General features: G+C 50.5%; 1 protein-coding gene across 1 annotated transcript in view; it reads right to left on the bottom strand.

Moving 5' to 3' along the window:
• Ttc7a (tetratricopeptide repeat domain 7A) overlaps window positions 1–17,952 on the bottom strand; it is a 113,466-nt gene that overhangs the window by 76,712 nt on the left and 18,802 nt on the right. Inside the window, exons 4-5 of the mRNA XM_026385724.2 lie at window positions 9,295–9,425; window positions 6,360–6,475 (exon numbers count right to left, since the gene is read on the bottom strand). Coding sequence (XP_026241509.2) covers window positions 6,360–6,475; window positions 9,295–9,425 — 247 coding nt within the window. The remainder of the gene's footprint in view (window positions 1–6,359; window positions 6,476–9,294; window positions 9,426–17,952) is intronic.

Genomic DNA, 17,952 nt, shown 5'->3' with positions numbered 1-17,952 from the left:
TGTCCTCTGGCCTTTCTCCCTTCAGTCCTCATCTCCCACGGGCTGTAAGCTCCCACTGCAGGAGGGCTTTCTTTCACCTTCTCAAATACCCCAAGAGCCCAGATGGGCAGGGGTGCAATTAAACCAGCAGGAGTGACACCACAGCCTTTAAAAGTCTTGCCAGGGCTGCCCTGAAGAGGTCAGGTGTCTGGGACCCAGCCTACCCCTCAATGTCTTCTTCTAGAAGCTGAGACAGTGCAGTCCCTCTGATGCCAGGACATTTGTCAGTGTCTGGAGACATTTTTGGTTATCACGCTTGGAGGTCAGGGTGCTCTGCATCTGACGGATGAGGGTCAGAGATGTTGACAGAACCTACAGTGGCTAGGACAGCCCCACATGAAGAGTTATCAGGCTCGAAATACCAACAGTGCTGAGGCTGAGAAGCTCCGGTCTAAGGAGACTTTATATTATTTCTTAACTTCCTAGTAACAACAAATGTGGAAGAAAAATACCAGAACTGGTGATTCCACTGGGAAGATATAACTTTCACTACAGGACAATAACATGCCATTACAAGAAGTCACTGATGTAGCCCTACTGGGAGCAGGTAGTAGGCTGGGCCAGGTCTACGTAGTGAGCAAGGCCTTGGGTCACAGGGCTGGACAGACCCAAATCCAGTGCCTGGCTCCCTGGCTCCCTGGCTCTGCGATTTTGAGTAAATGACTCCATTTCTCCTTTCCTCTGTCAAATAGGGACTGTATCAGATCCTGCCTCATAGAACCACCTAGAAAAGCACTGCAGAAAGTACTCCACAAACATTAGCTACTATTATGAGGAAAGGGTTCAGAGAAACTATTTACAGCCTAGCCAGGCAGCACAGGGCATTGCAACCCCTGTTTTATATATCCGTCACATTCTGGGCCCACCTGTGGGCTGGATGGGACCACAGGAAACAGACAGAAGGGCTGAATAACTGCCACGTGTCCTGGGGACTGCCACTCACATTCAGAGACTTTAAATGTTTGGGCTGTTTACTTGGAAAGAAATGATGATTAATTTCCATTCCTCTGTATGTGCTGCGGTTGTGGTGGGTGGGGTGGAGCCGGTTTCTTGGCTTTCAAGACTGAAATGTGTGCTTGAGGAAGAAAAAGGATGAAGGGGCGGGGCACAGTCATAGGAACAGAAAAGCAACTGAAATTACTTAGGCTTTTATAGGGGCAGTGGTTAATGCCCCTGCCCACGGCTGGCACCTCAAGTGTGTGTGTGTGTGTGTGTGTGTGTGTGACACACACACACAAACACTCCCAGCTCTCCCACACAGCCTGAGTGTACAGAATGAATCAAGAGGAAACAGGCGGTGTCTAGGAGGGAGGGCTGGCAGAGGAGCCATCCTTTGAAAATGGTGACTCAGGGTCACAGAGGCAAAGAGAGAATGGAGCCTGTGTCCCAAAGATCCATTCATAGGCCCCAGCCACCACCAGGGCCCTGTCTCTCCCCACACACCCCTCAGGCTGGCCAAACTTCCCTTCCACACCCAAAATGTTGGAAAGGATTTCCAGGCTGTCCAGACCTACAGCTGGAGCCAGGGTGGGTGAGCTTGGGGCAGTGACGACTCTTCAAACTTCTCTGTCCCCTTGTGAGTGAAGCAGGACCACACGACCTTCTTCACAGAGCACTGTGCACCGGGCACTGGTTCAGCCTGGCACCCAGCAGGTACCTGATAACCCACCATGCCACTCCTTCCTTCCCTCCTGGCTGACCTTGATGTTCACCTTAACCTCACTACACCTGCAGAACCTGGAACAGGTGGAAGGGGGGACACCTTCAGCAGAGGGGGTGGTTAACAGAAGTACCTTCCCAGACTGACATCCATCCCTTTCCTCTCACTGGACCCATCCCGCACCATGCAGGACCCCCACCATGCAGGACTGGTACAGGATAGGGCTAGTGTTGTAGAGGAGGAATTTGCTCAGGGTCACAGAGTAGCCTCCAACTCCAAGGCCCTACCCTCTCTTCCTCTAGCTGCAAAGGGGCAACCATCCAATTTTTCACACCAGAAGCTAGGAGCACCTACCAAGCACCTACCAAGCACAAGCACATCTGAGGAAGCTGGCCTAAGCTGGGTGCACCTCAAGGGTAGAGCAAGATCTTGTAAGAGGACTTCTGCTGTGGGCAGTGCTGCCCAGTGTTTAGCACCACCTCCAAAAGCCAACCAGGCCCTGCATGCATAATCCTGGCTCCACCCAGGCCAGTTCACATTTGTTCTCTATGCCTCAGTTTTCCACTTACCTCAGAGGGAGGACTAACACAAGCAAACATTTCACAAGTGTCTTGTATTTAGTATTTAATAATACTTCATTTAGCATGAATTATTATATGAAATAGTCATCAGATGCATGGACAGAGCATTGAAATTAGAACGGTCCCCTCCCCACGAACACTCCTCCACAAGGTTCCCATATACATGGTCACCCCCTAGTGCTTTCTGGGGAGGGAGGACTTCTAAGCTCTATAGTGCAGGGGTCAGCAAATTGTTTTCCATAAAGGGAAAATAAAGAGACCAAATATTATAGCTTTTGCCATAGGATCCCAATTGCAACCACTCAACTCTACCATAAGACAATCTGTGAGTAAATGGGCGTGACTGTGTTCTAATAAAGGTTTATTTACAAAAACAAGGGCAGCCAAGCCTACTGCTCAAGTTCAGCTTGTACAGGTCACAGTGGGTTTCCAAGGGCACTGACAGCCTCACAGGGTCCAGCCTGGTTCTTCCTCCATACCTCTGCAGAGCGGGAGCTGAGGGCCACAGCTGTGTTCCCCAGATTCATCCCTGGGAGCTCACAACTGGCAGACAGAGGGGTTCCCGCCTGGGCACATCAAGATGAGGGCAATGAGAGTTCCAGCTAGAGCTGCCTGGGCAGTAAAAATAGGAATCCTGTTTTTGCTGGGCCACTGTGTCTGAAACGGGGGCTCAGTAACTAAACAAGGATCACCTGCTTTGTTGGATGTGGGCAGGGCTCCTTGGGCCCCATGTCCTTCCATAGCTGTAGGTGGTCTGAGGAGCCCAGGGCTGTGGCCAATCCCATCCACCTTGGCTACCTGGGCCCCTGAATCCATTGGTTGGTCCTAAACAAGGACACCAATGCTCACCAGCATCACACTTGAAAACTTTTTTTTAAAAAGCAAAAGGTATAAAGTTCATGTCCGGGCCTGTAGCCTGCCCAGTCATGGACTGCATGAGAATAATAAAAACAAATGACAGTACCACTGGTTCTGATGTTCTCAGCAGTTATGACATATCAGGTGCTCTGGGGGGTGTTCACATGTGATTCAATCCAAGTATGTCTTGCCCCACTTCACAGTTGAGGGTACTGGGTTCAGGGTTCAAGGGACTTGCCCACAGTGACTTGGGCTCCAGCAGCAGAACTGGGATTCACCCTCAGAGGTGGCTCCAGAGCTGCACTTCTCCCTTTCTTCATTGGCCAGGTAGGAGGGGAGTGCAAAGGCAGCCTGCTTCAGGGTCGGACCCTCTCACACTATTATTATTATTATTATTATTATTATTATTATTATTATTATTATACCAGGGATTGGACCCAGGGGTGCTTAACCACTGAGCCACATCTCCAGCCCTTTTTATTTTTTGAGACAGGGTCTCCCTAACTTGCTGAGGGCCTCACTAAGTTGCTGAGGCTGGCTTTGAACTCACAATCCTCCTGCCTCACCCTCCCGAGCCCCTGGCATTACAGGGGTGTGCCACCATGCCTGGCCTCCCATCTGGAAGATCCCAGCTGGTGCCATGCCCCACACCTTCCAGCCCTCCTCTACTAAGGGCTGTTAGAGAAACAGAGAGATGAATAGGGCACAGGCCCACCAAGGCCTGCGGCCACCTGCCTGCCCACAGCACTGCAGCCTCCTCTGCCTCCCAGAGTGGCCTCACCACAGTTTGCTCCAAATTCTGGGCAAGACACTCCACTTCCTTCTCTTCCAGGGAGCTGAAGGCTTAAACTCTGTGTCCCCCAACAGCTCAAAAGGGATGCAGCTCTGCTGGGTAGGCTGCTGGGTGGGACAGGGTGCCCACTGGATGGAAATGCTCACCCCTGGTTCTAGTCAGACTGCTGTGCTCGGAGCACCTGCCCAACTAGAAACACCCCCAAAGGAGGTCAAAGTCTAGCAAACGCCAAGCCCCTGCTCCTCCCGGAGATCTGCTACCTTCCCTCACTCCCAGGTTACTGTTCTAAAGAGTCAGGTATCAACCCCCTGCTTCCCAAGCTTCTTTAGCTAGGGGCCCTCCCCTCCTGCAGATCCCAGCCCACCTAGATGCCTCGGCCTCACCCACTCCTCTGCCCCTCCCTGATTCCTGTGGCTCACCACACCAGGGCCCAGATCAAACTTGACCTTCTATTGTGTGTCTGGGCCTAGCCAGCCCTCGGATGGCTTTCAGGAGTGAGCTCAGGCCCTCCTGCTTCCAGCAGACAACTTCAGGGGAAATGGAGTAGGCAGGGTCACCAGAGGATCACAGCACGCCCCAGAGGAGAGGGCAGGCTGCAAGCAACATGTCCTATTTTTTATTGTTGGTTTTTTTTTTGAAAAAATAAAAACTAGACAAGAAGAAATATGAAAGATAAACATCAAAGTGGTTATAATGATTATCCAGAGGAGAGAGCTGGAGAGGGGCTGAAGGCTGAGCTGGTCACTGCTGGCCAATGGTTCAATCAACCAAGCCTACTTAATGGAGCCTCCATAAAAACTGCACAGCATGAGGTCTGGAGAGCTTCGGGTTCTCGCTGAACTTGGGGAGGGTGGCTAGGAAGCTCCGCGCCCCTTCCTCCATGCTATGTGTGCCTTCCGCCTGGCTGTTCCTGAGCTGTGACCATCTATAAGAACCCAGTGACCTCAGAAGGGAACTGTTTTCCTCGTTCTGTCAACTGGTCTAGCAAATTAGGGAGTCTGAGAAGGAGTTGTGGAAACCTCTAATTTGTAGCCAAGTCAAACAGAAGTCATGGGTTGTAACCTGCTCCTGGCAACTGGCACCGGAAGTAGGGGGGCAGTCTGGTGGGACAGCCTGTGGGACCTGAGCTCATGCTGGTTGGTGTAGGAACTAAACTGAATTGTAGGGACCCCTCCTAGCTGGTGCTGGAGAACAGGTTGTGGGTCAGGGGGAACCCACAGGCCACAGAGGGGTCTGTTGGGAATACAGAGTAGGAGAAAATAGTAAGTTTCTTTTTTCCAACTACACAGATAACCATGTATAAGAATCATCTACTCAAAAGCAGGTTCAATAAGAATGGATCAAGTGAAATTTAACAAAATGACCACCAGGTTTCTAAGACCTCCAAGCAGTCAGTGAAAAGGACATTGCAGATGTCCTGGGTCATCCTACCTCCTGGTCACCCTGCCTCCCTGCGAATGAGGGCTGAATGATGAGAGCTCAGGCCTATGGCAAGTTTATCCTCCCAGGGAGACAGGCACATTCAGCATGTCTCCCCCTCTTGATAGTGACACCCTCCAGCAGTGACTGTGGAGGATGCAAAGCCCTGCAGCAGGGACAGACAGGAGCCCCTGGCCTGCCTGGAGAGAGAACTTGCAGCAGGCAGGGTGGCCTCAGAGATATGCCTGCCTACAAAGCACCCTCCTGATTCTGGAGCTTCTCCCTCCCTCGCCACTGACACCCCACACACACCACACACCACCACTCCCAGCCTGGCACCCGACTCCAGCCACCCCCTCGCTATTCACTGAGGGGTTCCTGCTTCACCCAGAAGCAAACTACCAAGGCAGGCATCCCAGGCACCGTGGAACTGGGGCCGGGAAGAACAAGGGGCCCTTACTACACCACACAGGCAGCGAGCTTCCTGCTCCCTCACCCACAGTGGCACCCCAAAATGATGCCAGGCTTGTATTTTCACCATGATTCCCCTTGCTGTTCTCTGGAAGCTATAATGAGCAAGAATCAGCCTTCCCAATTGGTTTCTGGGGAACCTGAGATCAAAGAAGTAAAATGGCTTTGCCTATACGTCGGTGACAAGGGATGATAGCAGGCCAGTGCCAAGCTACTCCCTCCCTCTGTGCCCTCAACACCACCTTCCAGGCCTGGCTCCCCTCCCCCTTCTGAAGACAGTCACTCCTGCCCTCCTTCTCAGTGGTGTCCCCCGAGGCGTGCAGCCTTCTGAAGCTCGGCCCTTCTGCACAGCCTTGTCAGACAAGATGTGACATGTGCCAGCCCGGCTCCATCCTCTCTGGAGAGTGTGCATGCACACACACACACACACACACACACACACACACACACACAGAGGCCAGACCAGAGCTGAGGCAGCATCAAAAGCACTGGCCAAGGAGAAAGGTCCAGGTTCTGCTTAGCCACAACAACGACCTACCCCTTCTTCAGGTTTTTCACGTAGGCGCTCTGGAGGGCAGCTTCCAGAAAGTAGGTGAGCTCATAGTCAACCGGGTGAGAGCCTTTCAGATGCCGTGACGTGCTGTTGTTTGTGGTCTAAGAAGAGAACAGAGAGGGAGAGCCGCTGTCTCACAGTTCAGAGGCAAAGGGGGTCTGGGGAACGACAGCCCAGCTGGAGGAAGGGGCCCTACCCCAGTCCCAGCTGCCTATAGGGCACATTATGCAATGCTCAGATAAAACTCAACCCAACTCACTTAGATTGAAAGTGTGTCTAAGGGTGGGAACGCAGCTCAGTGGTGGAGCACTTGCTGAGCACGTGCAAGGCCCTGGGTTTAATCCCCGACACCACAAAAATACAAAACCAACATGTCTCAAGTTTCCTCCCCTCATCCATATGCTGGAAGCCCACAAGCCCCATGTCTAACATGATTTGTTCAACAGTCACAGAGCTTTAAATTCATTAACTCGTTTCATCTTCAGAGCCATGCTCCAGGGTGGGAACTGTCTCGGTCCCATTTCAAAGGTGAGAACGTTGAGGCATGATGTGATGCTCCTCCTGCCCAGTCACTCGGCCTGTGGGTGGCAGAGCCAGGCAGTCAGGCTCAGACCCCACACTCTTCCTCTCACTACTCGCAGATACCCCTATCTGTTCCTGGCTGTGCAGAGACAGCCCCCTTCCACAGTGAGCAAGCACCACTGCCCGAGCAGAGGTAGAGAGGTCGCTTCCCCTGGGTCCGTGCTCTTCAGGGGTTGTCTCCTGAACCTCAAGTAAAAAAAGAGGGGGAAAGGAAACTAGGGGAACAGCCACCACAAGCCTCACTTAAGCCTTATGATAGTCCTTCATGGATGGGTCTGTGTTCTTCATTAGACGAGGAAACCCGTGGTCACACAGCTGTGTGAGCCTGGACTTCAAACTCCAATCTGGCCAGCTCTAGAGTTCAGCCCACTTACTTCTTATTGGTTAATTCATCCCACCTGGGAGTGCCAGCCACCTGCCTGGCACTGCACCGTCCCTGCTATACACCATGGCATGCCAGCGCATCCCAGGGCTGAGACCCTGGTTCAGGATTAATGACATTATTAACTGAGTGTCACTCAAGACTCAGCTCTGACAGGGTCACCCAGTCCTGCCGAGACAGGCCTTCAGTATGCCACCTTTCTTGATCTATAACTTAAAAAAAAGAAAACAAGCCCTTCTTTAACTTAGCTCTCAGAAATCAAAGTAGATTCAAGAGCGTTCCTTAAGATCTCCCAAGTCAGGACTGGGTCTCGGGGAAGACAGGAGGCATTTCTGAGAAGCACAGTTCTATGGCCCTCTGTGAAATTGAGATACCAATTATTGGGGCCTGCTTGTCCATTCGCTGTCACCAGGTGGTGACTTCAGCCCGAGACAGCTGCACAGCTCACCAACTTTAAAAAGACCAAAGCCTGGGCTTCCAGCTGAGGGCAATACATCTTTTTCATCAAAGTGTCCTTGGAAACACATGCAAATGTAAAGAGCCCCTGAAACACTGCTGTCTCGTGGTGACCCGATGACCTTAAGGAGTTCACGTGGAGGCCCAGTCTTCAAGAGGCCTCTGCTGATGCAGGGGCCTGTATGTGCAGCCACCTCTCTTTTCCTCCTGAAGTCCAATCAGGCAGGGAACCAGGCCAGTGGCTCTCAACAGAGGGTGATCTGACCCTCGGAGGACATTTAGCAGTCTTCAGAGACATTCCGGTTGTCACAATTGGGGGTGTGTGCTGCTGACACCTGGTGGTCGAGGCCAGGGATGCTGCCAGAACCTACAACACACAGGGCAGCCCCCATAGCAAGGGATGGGCCCAGCAGTGCTATGGGGAAGTCTGGCCTGAGATGGACTCCTCCAAGGACCATCACCAAAACCCCTGGGCTGACCTCCTGCCATTCATCACAGCAGGGGAGGCTCAGGTGGCTCTCGGCTCAGGACCACCTCCTCCTCGGGGGCACCAATCCTAACCTACCCTGCAGAGCATCTGCCATCTACCATCTAGGTCTCCGGGAGGCAGAGGGCCCAGCACACCCCACCCCTCTCCCACAGGTGTCAGGGCCACGTGCCTCAGTGTTCCTGCCAATGCCACTCACTCACTGCCATGAACTTTCAGAAGCTGTTTAACTCCTCTCTAAGATGTATTTTCCTGATCTGTAAAATGGAAATAACAGCAGCACCGACTTCATCCCGTCAGTAGGAGGGTCAAATTAAGGAATGCGTGTTAGGTCCTCAGGAGTGGTGGTTTATGTTAGCAGGGTCTCTCTTCCCTGCCTGCCTCCCCTCTCCTCCATCAACCAAAACCAGAGCCCCTCAGCAGGGGAAGGGTTGGATGCTCCATCAGCTGGAATGTACCACCTGCAGACAGTCAAGACAGGCCCACCACAGGGGAGCTGGGAACCCAGGGCCTGTGCACTGCCAGCACCCTGCTGGTCAGCTCTTTGCCCACCTTTGAAAGCCTTGGGGTTGGGCAAGGTGATTCTCAGCACCCAGAGCAGGGAAGGACATCTAACTGCAAGATCCAACCTGACACTGCTCCTTCCAAGGGGACAGTGGCAAGCAATTGATTTATCTCTAAACCTCATCCACTAAACAGGGATCAATAGAAGACCTCTTCATAGGGGTGAACCAGATAAAGTAGATTTGCTCCTAAAAGTTGAGTTTGCCAGATTTCTCTTACAGATGACAGAGACCCATTTATTTATTCAACCTACTTTACGGCAGTCGAGAGTCTCATTCTCATAGAAACTTGATGCTACATTTTCCAACCGAGGTGGCTGACTGTCCTGAGGGGCAGGGAGATACTTTGTTCTCATTCGCACAGGGTGACCTCTGGGCTTATCGTGGGCCTGCAGATACAGGGGCTCCACAGAGAGCAGCTACTGCCTGGTGCTGTGACCCCCAGCTCACCTTGTCCAGTTCCTGCAGGAACACCTGAGCCACCCGGGAGGCCCTCTCGAAACAGGCGACCACTTCCTCCTCCCGCTCGGTCAGGCGGTAGTGGGAGGCGATGGAGTTGGGCAGGCGTTCCAGGGAGAGGCCTGCGGGAGGAAGAGAGCCCCTGAGACCTACCCCTTCCACGGGCCCAGGCTGGGCTCGCCCGAGGGGACATATGCTCTGGAGCAGCCAGTGGGAGGTGGAGGTCTGCGGAGGGGAGAGAAGCTAAAGCCAAGGTGGTATTAGCAGCAGCAGGGAGCAAGCAACAGGCCGAGAAGGCCCCCAGGCCCAGCATGGGGACTCACACTGTCACCCTCAGTCCAACTCCTGTCCATCCTTGCAGGTCGACTCCCCAGGAAGCCACTCCTGTGCCTCCTTCCAGTGAATAGAAGAAAACCACCACCCTGCAGATGCTCCGATCTTTCTACGCTGTACAGTGGTCACCGTGGCCAGCTCTGTCCTCCCCCACTGGCTGAAAGCCCTGTGTGGGCAAACTGAAGTCTTCCTAGACCACCACGATCCCCAGCCTGCGCCCACGAGCAGGTGCTCAGGTCACGCAGCCCTCGGCATGTGCCCTTCCCATGTCTCTACCTTGCACAGGTTCCCTTGTCCAGGTCCTATCTGCTTGTAGTGGACGCCTGCTCTTTTCGTACCTCACAGTCATTGATGACACTTGCTTTCCCTCTGACCACCCCTCCTGTGGTCTAAGCCAAAGACGAGGGACACAATGACTAGCTAAGAGTAAGCACATGGCCCAGTCGGGACCAATAAGAACTCATCGTGGAACTGCTACTCTCTTCCACTGGGGTTGTTGAGCTGGTACCTGAGGTCAGCCTGGAAGTGTTAGAGAAAACCTGCTGAACTTTCCGGTATATGAGGCAATACTGCTCCCCCCCCCCAACTTTGTTTGTTTTCTTTTTGTTAATTTGAATTGTTTCTGTCGATTGAAGTTAATGGAGGCCTGACTAGAAAATGCTTCCAGGGCTATCACTTCCCAATGGGCAGAACCCATGTCTTTCTCATCTCTGTGCCCCACACATTACCTTACACGTAATAGATATTCAAGATCACTTAATAAAGGAATGCTAAAAATGCAATCCTCCATTATTTCCTGCCCTACCAGCCCCAAGAGCCAACTGTTAATCCAAGTCACTATCATTTTCAATCTCCACTCCCCTTTCTCCTACTGCCTCATTTTTGGCAACATTTCTTGAGTGGATGACCATACTGGCCTCCTAACTGACCTCCCTGCCTCCAGTCTCACTCCAGTCTAACCCAATCTGCACACGGCTCCCCAGGGGCTTTTTGTAGAAGTCTCCCCATACTGCTGTCTGTGAGGTCCAAACTCCGATGCTCCATACCAGGCCTTCCAAGACCAATTCCCTGTCACCTCTCCATCCTAATTTCCCACCCTGCCGGCCACATCCACATCCAACTTCCTGCTCCCGACTGCTGGTTGAGAGATGGCTTCCTGACTTGCTCCGGTTTCTCCTTCTGCCTAAAATGCACTATCCACCAAGTTCACCCAAAAGTACTGCTCACCTCCTGACCCGCTGAATGATACCTCCTCTATGAAGCTCTTCCTGATTCACCCTGGTACAACCAACGATTCCCTCCTGTGATCCCTGGTCTGCACATATTCCTGTCTCACTAGTTCTCACACTTATTATTCTCCTCAACCAGACTGCAGGCTCCTTCAAGGCATCGGTCTTGTGGTGTTTACCCTTCTCCCACCAGGCACATAGTGGGCACTGCACAATATTGACTTATATTGTCATTAAAAAAAAAACAAACCAAGCTTGATCATGTCTGACAAAGTACAAAGTGCTCTGCAAACACAGGGAAGGAATTATCACTGCTTTTCTTGGCTCCATTTCAACTCATACAGATTCAGTGACCTTGCCCTTGGCCAGGCTGGGGTGTGACTAAGTCCAAAGGTCAGGACACCTTGGCCTGGGCAAAGGGAGGCACAAAATGTGAAGGCCACTGCTCAACCCAAGGACTCAGCTACCTGGGTCACTGAGTGTCCATGTGCCCGCTGCCAAGTGACTCACAACTAGGAGGGAAAAGCTCCTCACTCCAGAGGACTCAACAGGGAGGAGGAACAGAGAAGGCAAGGAGGAGGTCAGTCCCCTCTTGCTCCCTTCTAGGGCTGTCCCAGTGCCTCCCCTCCAGACATGAGGCCTGTACAACCTGTAGGGAGGCCTGGCCTGGACCAATTGCAGGTGGCAGGACACAACTGATTCCAAGAGGTGTAAAGTGGATGTGCTTAACACAGTAGCCCAGTGGTCCTCAGAAAGAGGTGCTGTGGCTGGGTTCCTTCCTGCCCCACCTCTGGGCCCAGCACGGGGATGGATGATACAGGCTACCCGCAGGTTCCAGCAGCTGGCCCAGCCTCCCCCAGATGTGAAGTGGTGAGGAACATCTGCCTGTGGGCCCCGCCTTCTTGTACTTCAATTGTTTCTTCCACTCTGCTGGGGATTATTACTAAGATGCATCTCCAAGAATTCTAAGCCCGCTCTTCCGGAAAGCTCAGAGCAAAACTACCTCCTCTCTGAAGCCCTCCCTGGTCAAATTTCCCTGCCTCTGACGCAGCAGAACACATTAGCTGCATCTCCTACATGCCCATTTTTCTTCTTCCCGGTGCTGCCGATTGAACCCAGGGCCTGGTGCCCACCAGGCAAGTGCTCTACCACTGGATATTCAGGAAGGGCAGGGATAGAAACCCAGATGAATGGGCAGATTTGGGCATGCTTGAGTGTAGAACCCAGTGGAGTTCCTCTCTCTCCTTAAAAAGCAGTTCTTAGAGAAGTCACACAGTGGGGTGTATTTACACAATAGAATTATACTCAGAATTATTTATTTATTTTTTGTGCCAGTAATTTTATCTCAGGAGCCCTCAACCACTGAGCCACATCCCAGCCCTATTTTGTATTTTATTTAGAGACAGGGTCTCACTGAGTTGCTCAGTACCTCACCATTGCTGAGGCTGGCTTTGAACTTGTGATCCTCCTGTCTCAGACTCCCGAGTCGCTGGGATTACAGGTGTGTGCCACTGTGCCTGGCTATATACTCAGTTTTTTTTTAAAAAAGCAGCATATAAGTGTGTCTCATACACACATAAAATGGATGGATTCCTGAGAAATTGTGCAAAAGAAGCGAGATGTAAAAAGTACATACTATGTCATTTCATTTACATGACCTTCAGAAAAAGGCAAATTAACATATATTAATGGAAAATAATCAGTGATTGGGGTGGGGGGTGGAAGTAGGGAAAAGGGGCCTCAGAGAACTTTCTAGGGTGACAGAAATGTCCTACATCCTTATTAGACTGTGGACTCTGGGTTTCTACACTAGGCCAACTCATCAAATTATATACTTAAGATTTGCACACATCTCACTGTATGAAAACTCATCTGAAAACAATGAAAATTATGCCTTTATTTATTTATTTATTTATTTATTTATTTTTATGATACTGGGGCATTGAACCCAGGAGCACTCTACCTGAGCTACGTCCCCAGTCCTTTTTTCTTCTTGAGACAAAGTTTGGCACAGTTGCCAAGGCTGGTCTTGAACTCACAATCCTTCTGCCTCAGCTCTAGAGTAGCTGGGAGATTACAGGCGTGTATCACTGTGCCTGGCAGATAACGCCCTTTTTTAAGGAAGCGTTTGTGATCCAGAGAAACAAAAGATCAATGTCAAGAGGATATATCCATTGAATGGTCCTCTGCAAAATAAATTCCAACATACCCAAGACCAAAAGAGTTCCCAAAGATGGCAAGGGCTTTTCCTCAGTAGGATCACCACCAATCACCCAGTTCTGCCCATAGAGAGAGGTATTTTTACCTGAGACTTGTTCTCTGACTGCTATGAAGGCTCATTCTCTTGCCCACAAATGTCTGATTGGACACATACCCAGGGTTTCTATGCCTCTGCCCCGTGAGCACTCCTGTACTGGAGGCCGTATTGCAACATCACCAGGTCCACAGTGGAGACTCCCTCCTGAGCCTGGCTCGCAAGGATCCCAGCAATTGTGGCCCAGTCCTGTGGGGTGGGCAGTAAGCCCGGGCTGCCAGGAAGTTCCCACATGGCCTACTGATTCCCACCTGTGAAAGAGGCCTTTTTGTGTGGTCACCCAGATTAACAAGCCTAAGAGATACGAGAGGCCCTTTCAAGAGGAGGCCCCTCTTTTTCATGAACTCTGCACTTTCGGTTTGGAGGCAATCTGATCCTGGCACCGTCGGGGCCCAGCACCAGGCTGGTCCCAGCTTCTTCAGACAGAGTGACTCATCCCATTCCCGGCAGCTGCCTTCCAAGAAGGCCTGCCCTGGGAGCCTCAGAGCCTGGAGCCACACATCTTCCTGTGCTGTAGGAACTGCACTTTCCACGTGGGGGACACACTCCCCCGCCCTGCCCCAGCCAGCTCCCAAGAGAGAATTAAACCCAGAGCAGGGCCCCCCAAGTGAAGGGAAGAAGGAAAGAAATACAATTCGTTCTTCAGCCCTCAAGGAGGGAGCCTTAAGGCCAGGGAGGGAGGAACCCTCACAGATCATGTTCAAAAGTGGGCAATATGGCGGCTCCTCAGAAGAGGAAAAAAAAGAATTACATGACCCAGCAACCCCATCTCCATTACAGATTCAAAAGGATGGAGAGGAGGGTCTTGGAGAGATAGTTGAGTATCCATATTCACAGTGGCATCATCCAAACAGCCAAAAAGTAGAACAGGCCAGAGGCTCCCAGACAGGTAAATGGACAAATCAAATGGTATACACATCCAATGTGGTGTTCTTCACCTTTAAAAAGGAAGGAAATTCTAACACACGCTACAGTACAGATAAACTTTGAGAATATTATGCTTAGTGAAATAAGCCAGACACTGGAAAGGCAAACACTGTATGATTCTACTTATATGAAGCCAGATTCACAGAATCAGAAAGTGAAAGGGTGGTTGCCAAAATAAAAAAGGATGGGGGAGAAGGGAATAAGGAGTTGTTATTTCATGGGGACACACTTTCCATTTTGCAAGACAAGAAGGGTTCTGGAGATTGATTACATAACAATGTGAACATTAAAGAGTTCTAGAGGTTGGTTGCATAATAATGTTCTTCGTGAAGTGTACACTTAACATTTACACACAAACACACAAATTCCTGGTCTGGCATATGCTAAGTATGGCTCCCTACCTCTAAGCTAACCCTCAGCCCTGATATCTATATTTTAACACAATTTCTTAAATAAATAAAAAAAAAAAAGGCAGACAATTTGGCTTCTGTATTCAAGTTTCCAAAAAGTGTTACTCTTTGATCCAGTAATTCTATTTCTTGGATGAATGCAAAAATTTAGCTTCAAGGAGAGCCACTGCAGCATCCTTTATGATGGTAAAAAAAGAGATTAAACTGGGCCCACACCTGTAATCCCAGCTGCCGCTCCTCTGGAGGCTAAGAGGATCACGAATTAAAAGCCAGCCTCAGCAATGGTGAAGCAACTCAGTGAGACCCTGTCTCTAAATAAAATACAAAATAGGGCTGGGGATGTGACTTAGTGGTTGAGTGCCCCTGAGTGCAATTCCTGGTACCAAAAAAAAAAAAGGAGAAAGAGAGAGATTAGTATATAGATCCAAAGACAGGACAAGTTTGCAAAACCATGATGAATCCTTACAATGAAATGCTCTGAAGTTGCTTACACTGATACAGACATGAAAAATGAGTCATAAAATATTAACTTTAAAAAGCAAATGGTAACGGGCTGAGGTCATAGCTCAGTGGTAACATGCTTGCCAAGCACGCGTGAGGCACAGGGTTCGATTCTCAGCACCACATACAAATAAATAAATGTTCACCAACAATTAAAAAAAATTTTTTTTAAAAGCAAATGGTAAAACATGAACTTATGAACTATTGTGATTATAATTATTATTTGCAATACTGGGGATTAAATCAGGGCCTTACACATGCTAAGCCAGTGCTCTACCACTGAATTACATCCCCAGACCTTTTTATTTTTTTTTTTCTTTTAATTTTATTTTGAGAAAGGATCTCACTAAATTGTCCAGGTTGCCTCAAACTTGTGATCCTCCTGCCTCAGCCTCATGAGTAGCTGAGATTACAGGTGTGCACCACTATGCCTGGCTATGAACTTATTTTTATTTTAAAAAGCCCACATAAACCTATAGGAAAAAAAAAAAAAGGACTGGAAAGAAACACTTCAGAATGTTTACAGAGAACTAAGTCTCAGTGTGCCCAAACAAAAAAATGAGATCACTAACAATGCCTAGCTTGTACTGCAGCCATGAAAATTAGATCAAATGAAATATTACAAAGATAATACATGATTTTAGAAACCAATTCTGCTGATGCTCCTGATGCACCACAATGCTTAGGTAGGGGCTGAACCTTCCCCAGGGCTCTGGATGAGAACACTATCTCAGGGAGAACAGATTCATTCTTGGAATGAATGAATGACCCGTTAGCTAAGAGTGCCAGGGGGAAGATGGGATTCAGGTCCTCTGGCTTTGACACAAAGCCCAGACTCCCAGGTATCTTCCTTTATCCTTAGAGACCCACAGGGGTCCCCAAAAGTCAGGCTCTTTACTTTCATGTAAGCATCCAAGGCTGAGTCAGAGGTATCTACCCCACCAGGCGATGGGTGGTCTTGATGCTGGCTTCTCTGATGTGCTCCTCAAAACCCTGTGCACCCTTCACTTCCCCTGACCACTTTTGTGTAGCCTCCAACAACGGAGGTGAGGGCTGCCAGCACAAGAGGCAGGGAGACCACACGCCCTCTGCCTGTCCAGCCCCATGGCCTCCCTCCTGTGGCTCTGTTTACCACCTTGCCTCCAGTGCCCGGCTGGTAGAAGATGCATCTTGTCCTGTTTGGTAACCCTCAGCCCAGGAAGACACCCAGTGAAGGCTGGTGAGCACACACGAAAACACTCAGCCTCCTCCTGAGCTGCCCCAACTTTGACCCACTCCTTTCTCCAGCTGCAGGCCAGCGCCTCTGGGGCCAGGGCAGCAACACCAAGGCTGCACCCTTTCACTACAAGGCAGACAGTCTGTACCCCTTGAGAAGGAGGCCAAAATCAACAGCTCATTCCTGTCATACCAGGGCTTAAAAACAAAACAAAATAAAATGGGAACCAAATACACCACCCTCCTGCCCTGGGAGCAGCCTGGTGTTCTTATTTTTAAAAATCTCAATAAGCCATAAAATCCCAGGTGGGAACAGAATACCTTAGGGTTGCACTGACGAAGAGAGAACAGAGTAACAACAAAAGAGCAAAAAAGCCTTGATGGGTGGGGAGAAAAGAATTTGTACATGACAATCTCTACTGCGGCTGAGCACTTGGCTTTTATCACCATCACCGTGCATAGCAGTTCCACCACCCAGCATTCCTTACGGTACTTTTTGTGACCTGGGGTTGTGTTTCTTCACAGCTATTCAGCAACTCTGCCCAGAGCATGGGCTGTGGCCTCCCTGGCACTGAGTGTGAGAGGGCTGGCTAAGGCTGAATCGGGGCATGGCTGCTTCCCAAGGAACCCACAGCCCATTTGTGGAGCCACAGTAAGCCCCAAACTAGGCATCGATGTCTAAGGCCTGAAAGGCTCACAGCGGAACTTGTGGGAAGAAGTGGAGGTCATTCTCCGGATTGTCAGCATACTAAGCAAGTGTCAGAAAAGCAGAAGGGACACAGGCATGAGGGGAGGGGAAGGAAGCCGTTTGCCATGGAACAGCCCTCTGAGGTGGATGGTGGTGCCATGGCTTTCTGGGACTGAACCAGTTAAGGTTCGCCATGTTGAAAGAGCAGGCCTTGCAGCATCCTGGATGCCTGTCAAAGCTGGGATATCCCCTGGTGCTTTCACCAAAACAAAGAGGATAATTTGTTGCTTAGCCTTGGTCTAGGGCCCAGATCCTAAGACATGTTGACAACAGGTGAGCCCTATTTGAGCAAGAAACGGGTTGTGCAACACTTCATGGGGAAGCAAACGGGGACCAAACTTTTAGGACATCAGTCAAAGGACACCTGAGAGCCAGGTGAGGTGGCACATGCCTGTGATCCCAGAGGCTTAGGAGGCCGAGGCAGGAGGATCGCAGTTCAAAGCCAGCTTCAGCAACTTAGCAAGACCCTAAGCAACTTAGGGAGATCCTGTCTCAAAATAAAAAAATTAAAAAGCCTGGTGATGTGGATTAGGAGCCCAGGTGCAACAATCCAAGACGGTTGAAGGTCAAGTCAGATCTTTGGAACTGGAAATCCCCTGCCCCTGCTAGAGGTAGTGCCAGAAAGACAGAGAGACAGATTCCTTATAGGAGATAGGCTGGGCCTGGGGAAGGCCTGACCAACTCCCCAGGACCTCATAAGGACCCCCTGCTGTGGCTCTCACTGTGTGGCAGGAACAAAATGCAGCTCTCAGGGAAAGGGCATGTGCCTCCAGCCGCGCCATCCCAGCCAGTGGCCTACCCATTAAATGGGGGGCTGGAGACAGAGAGGAGGCAAGAGGCCTCCCACTGAGGGCAGAATGCTCAGGTCTGGATCTAGAGCCAAGGACTTTGAGTAATAGTCTTCAGCTCCCAAAGGCCTACAGCTAGGAGCTCTTGGGAGCTACAAATAGGGCCTTGAACTGTTCAACTCCA

This window comes from Urocitellus parryii, chromosome 12, assembly GCF_045843805.1.
Source record: "Urocitellus parryii isolate mUroPar1 chromosome 12, mUroPar1.hap1, whole genome shotgun sequence".
Classification (NCBI taxonomy): domain Eukaryota; kingdom Metazoa; phylum Chordata; class Mammalia; order Rodentia; family Sciuridae; genus Urocitellus; species Urocitellus parryii.
The sequence above is the reverse complement of the archived record's forward strand: the minus strand, read 5'-3'. Positions and strand labels throughout refer to the sequence as shown.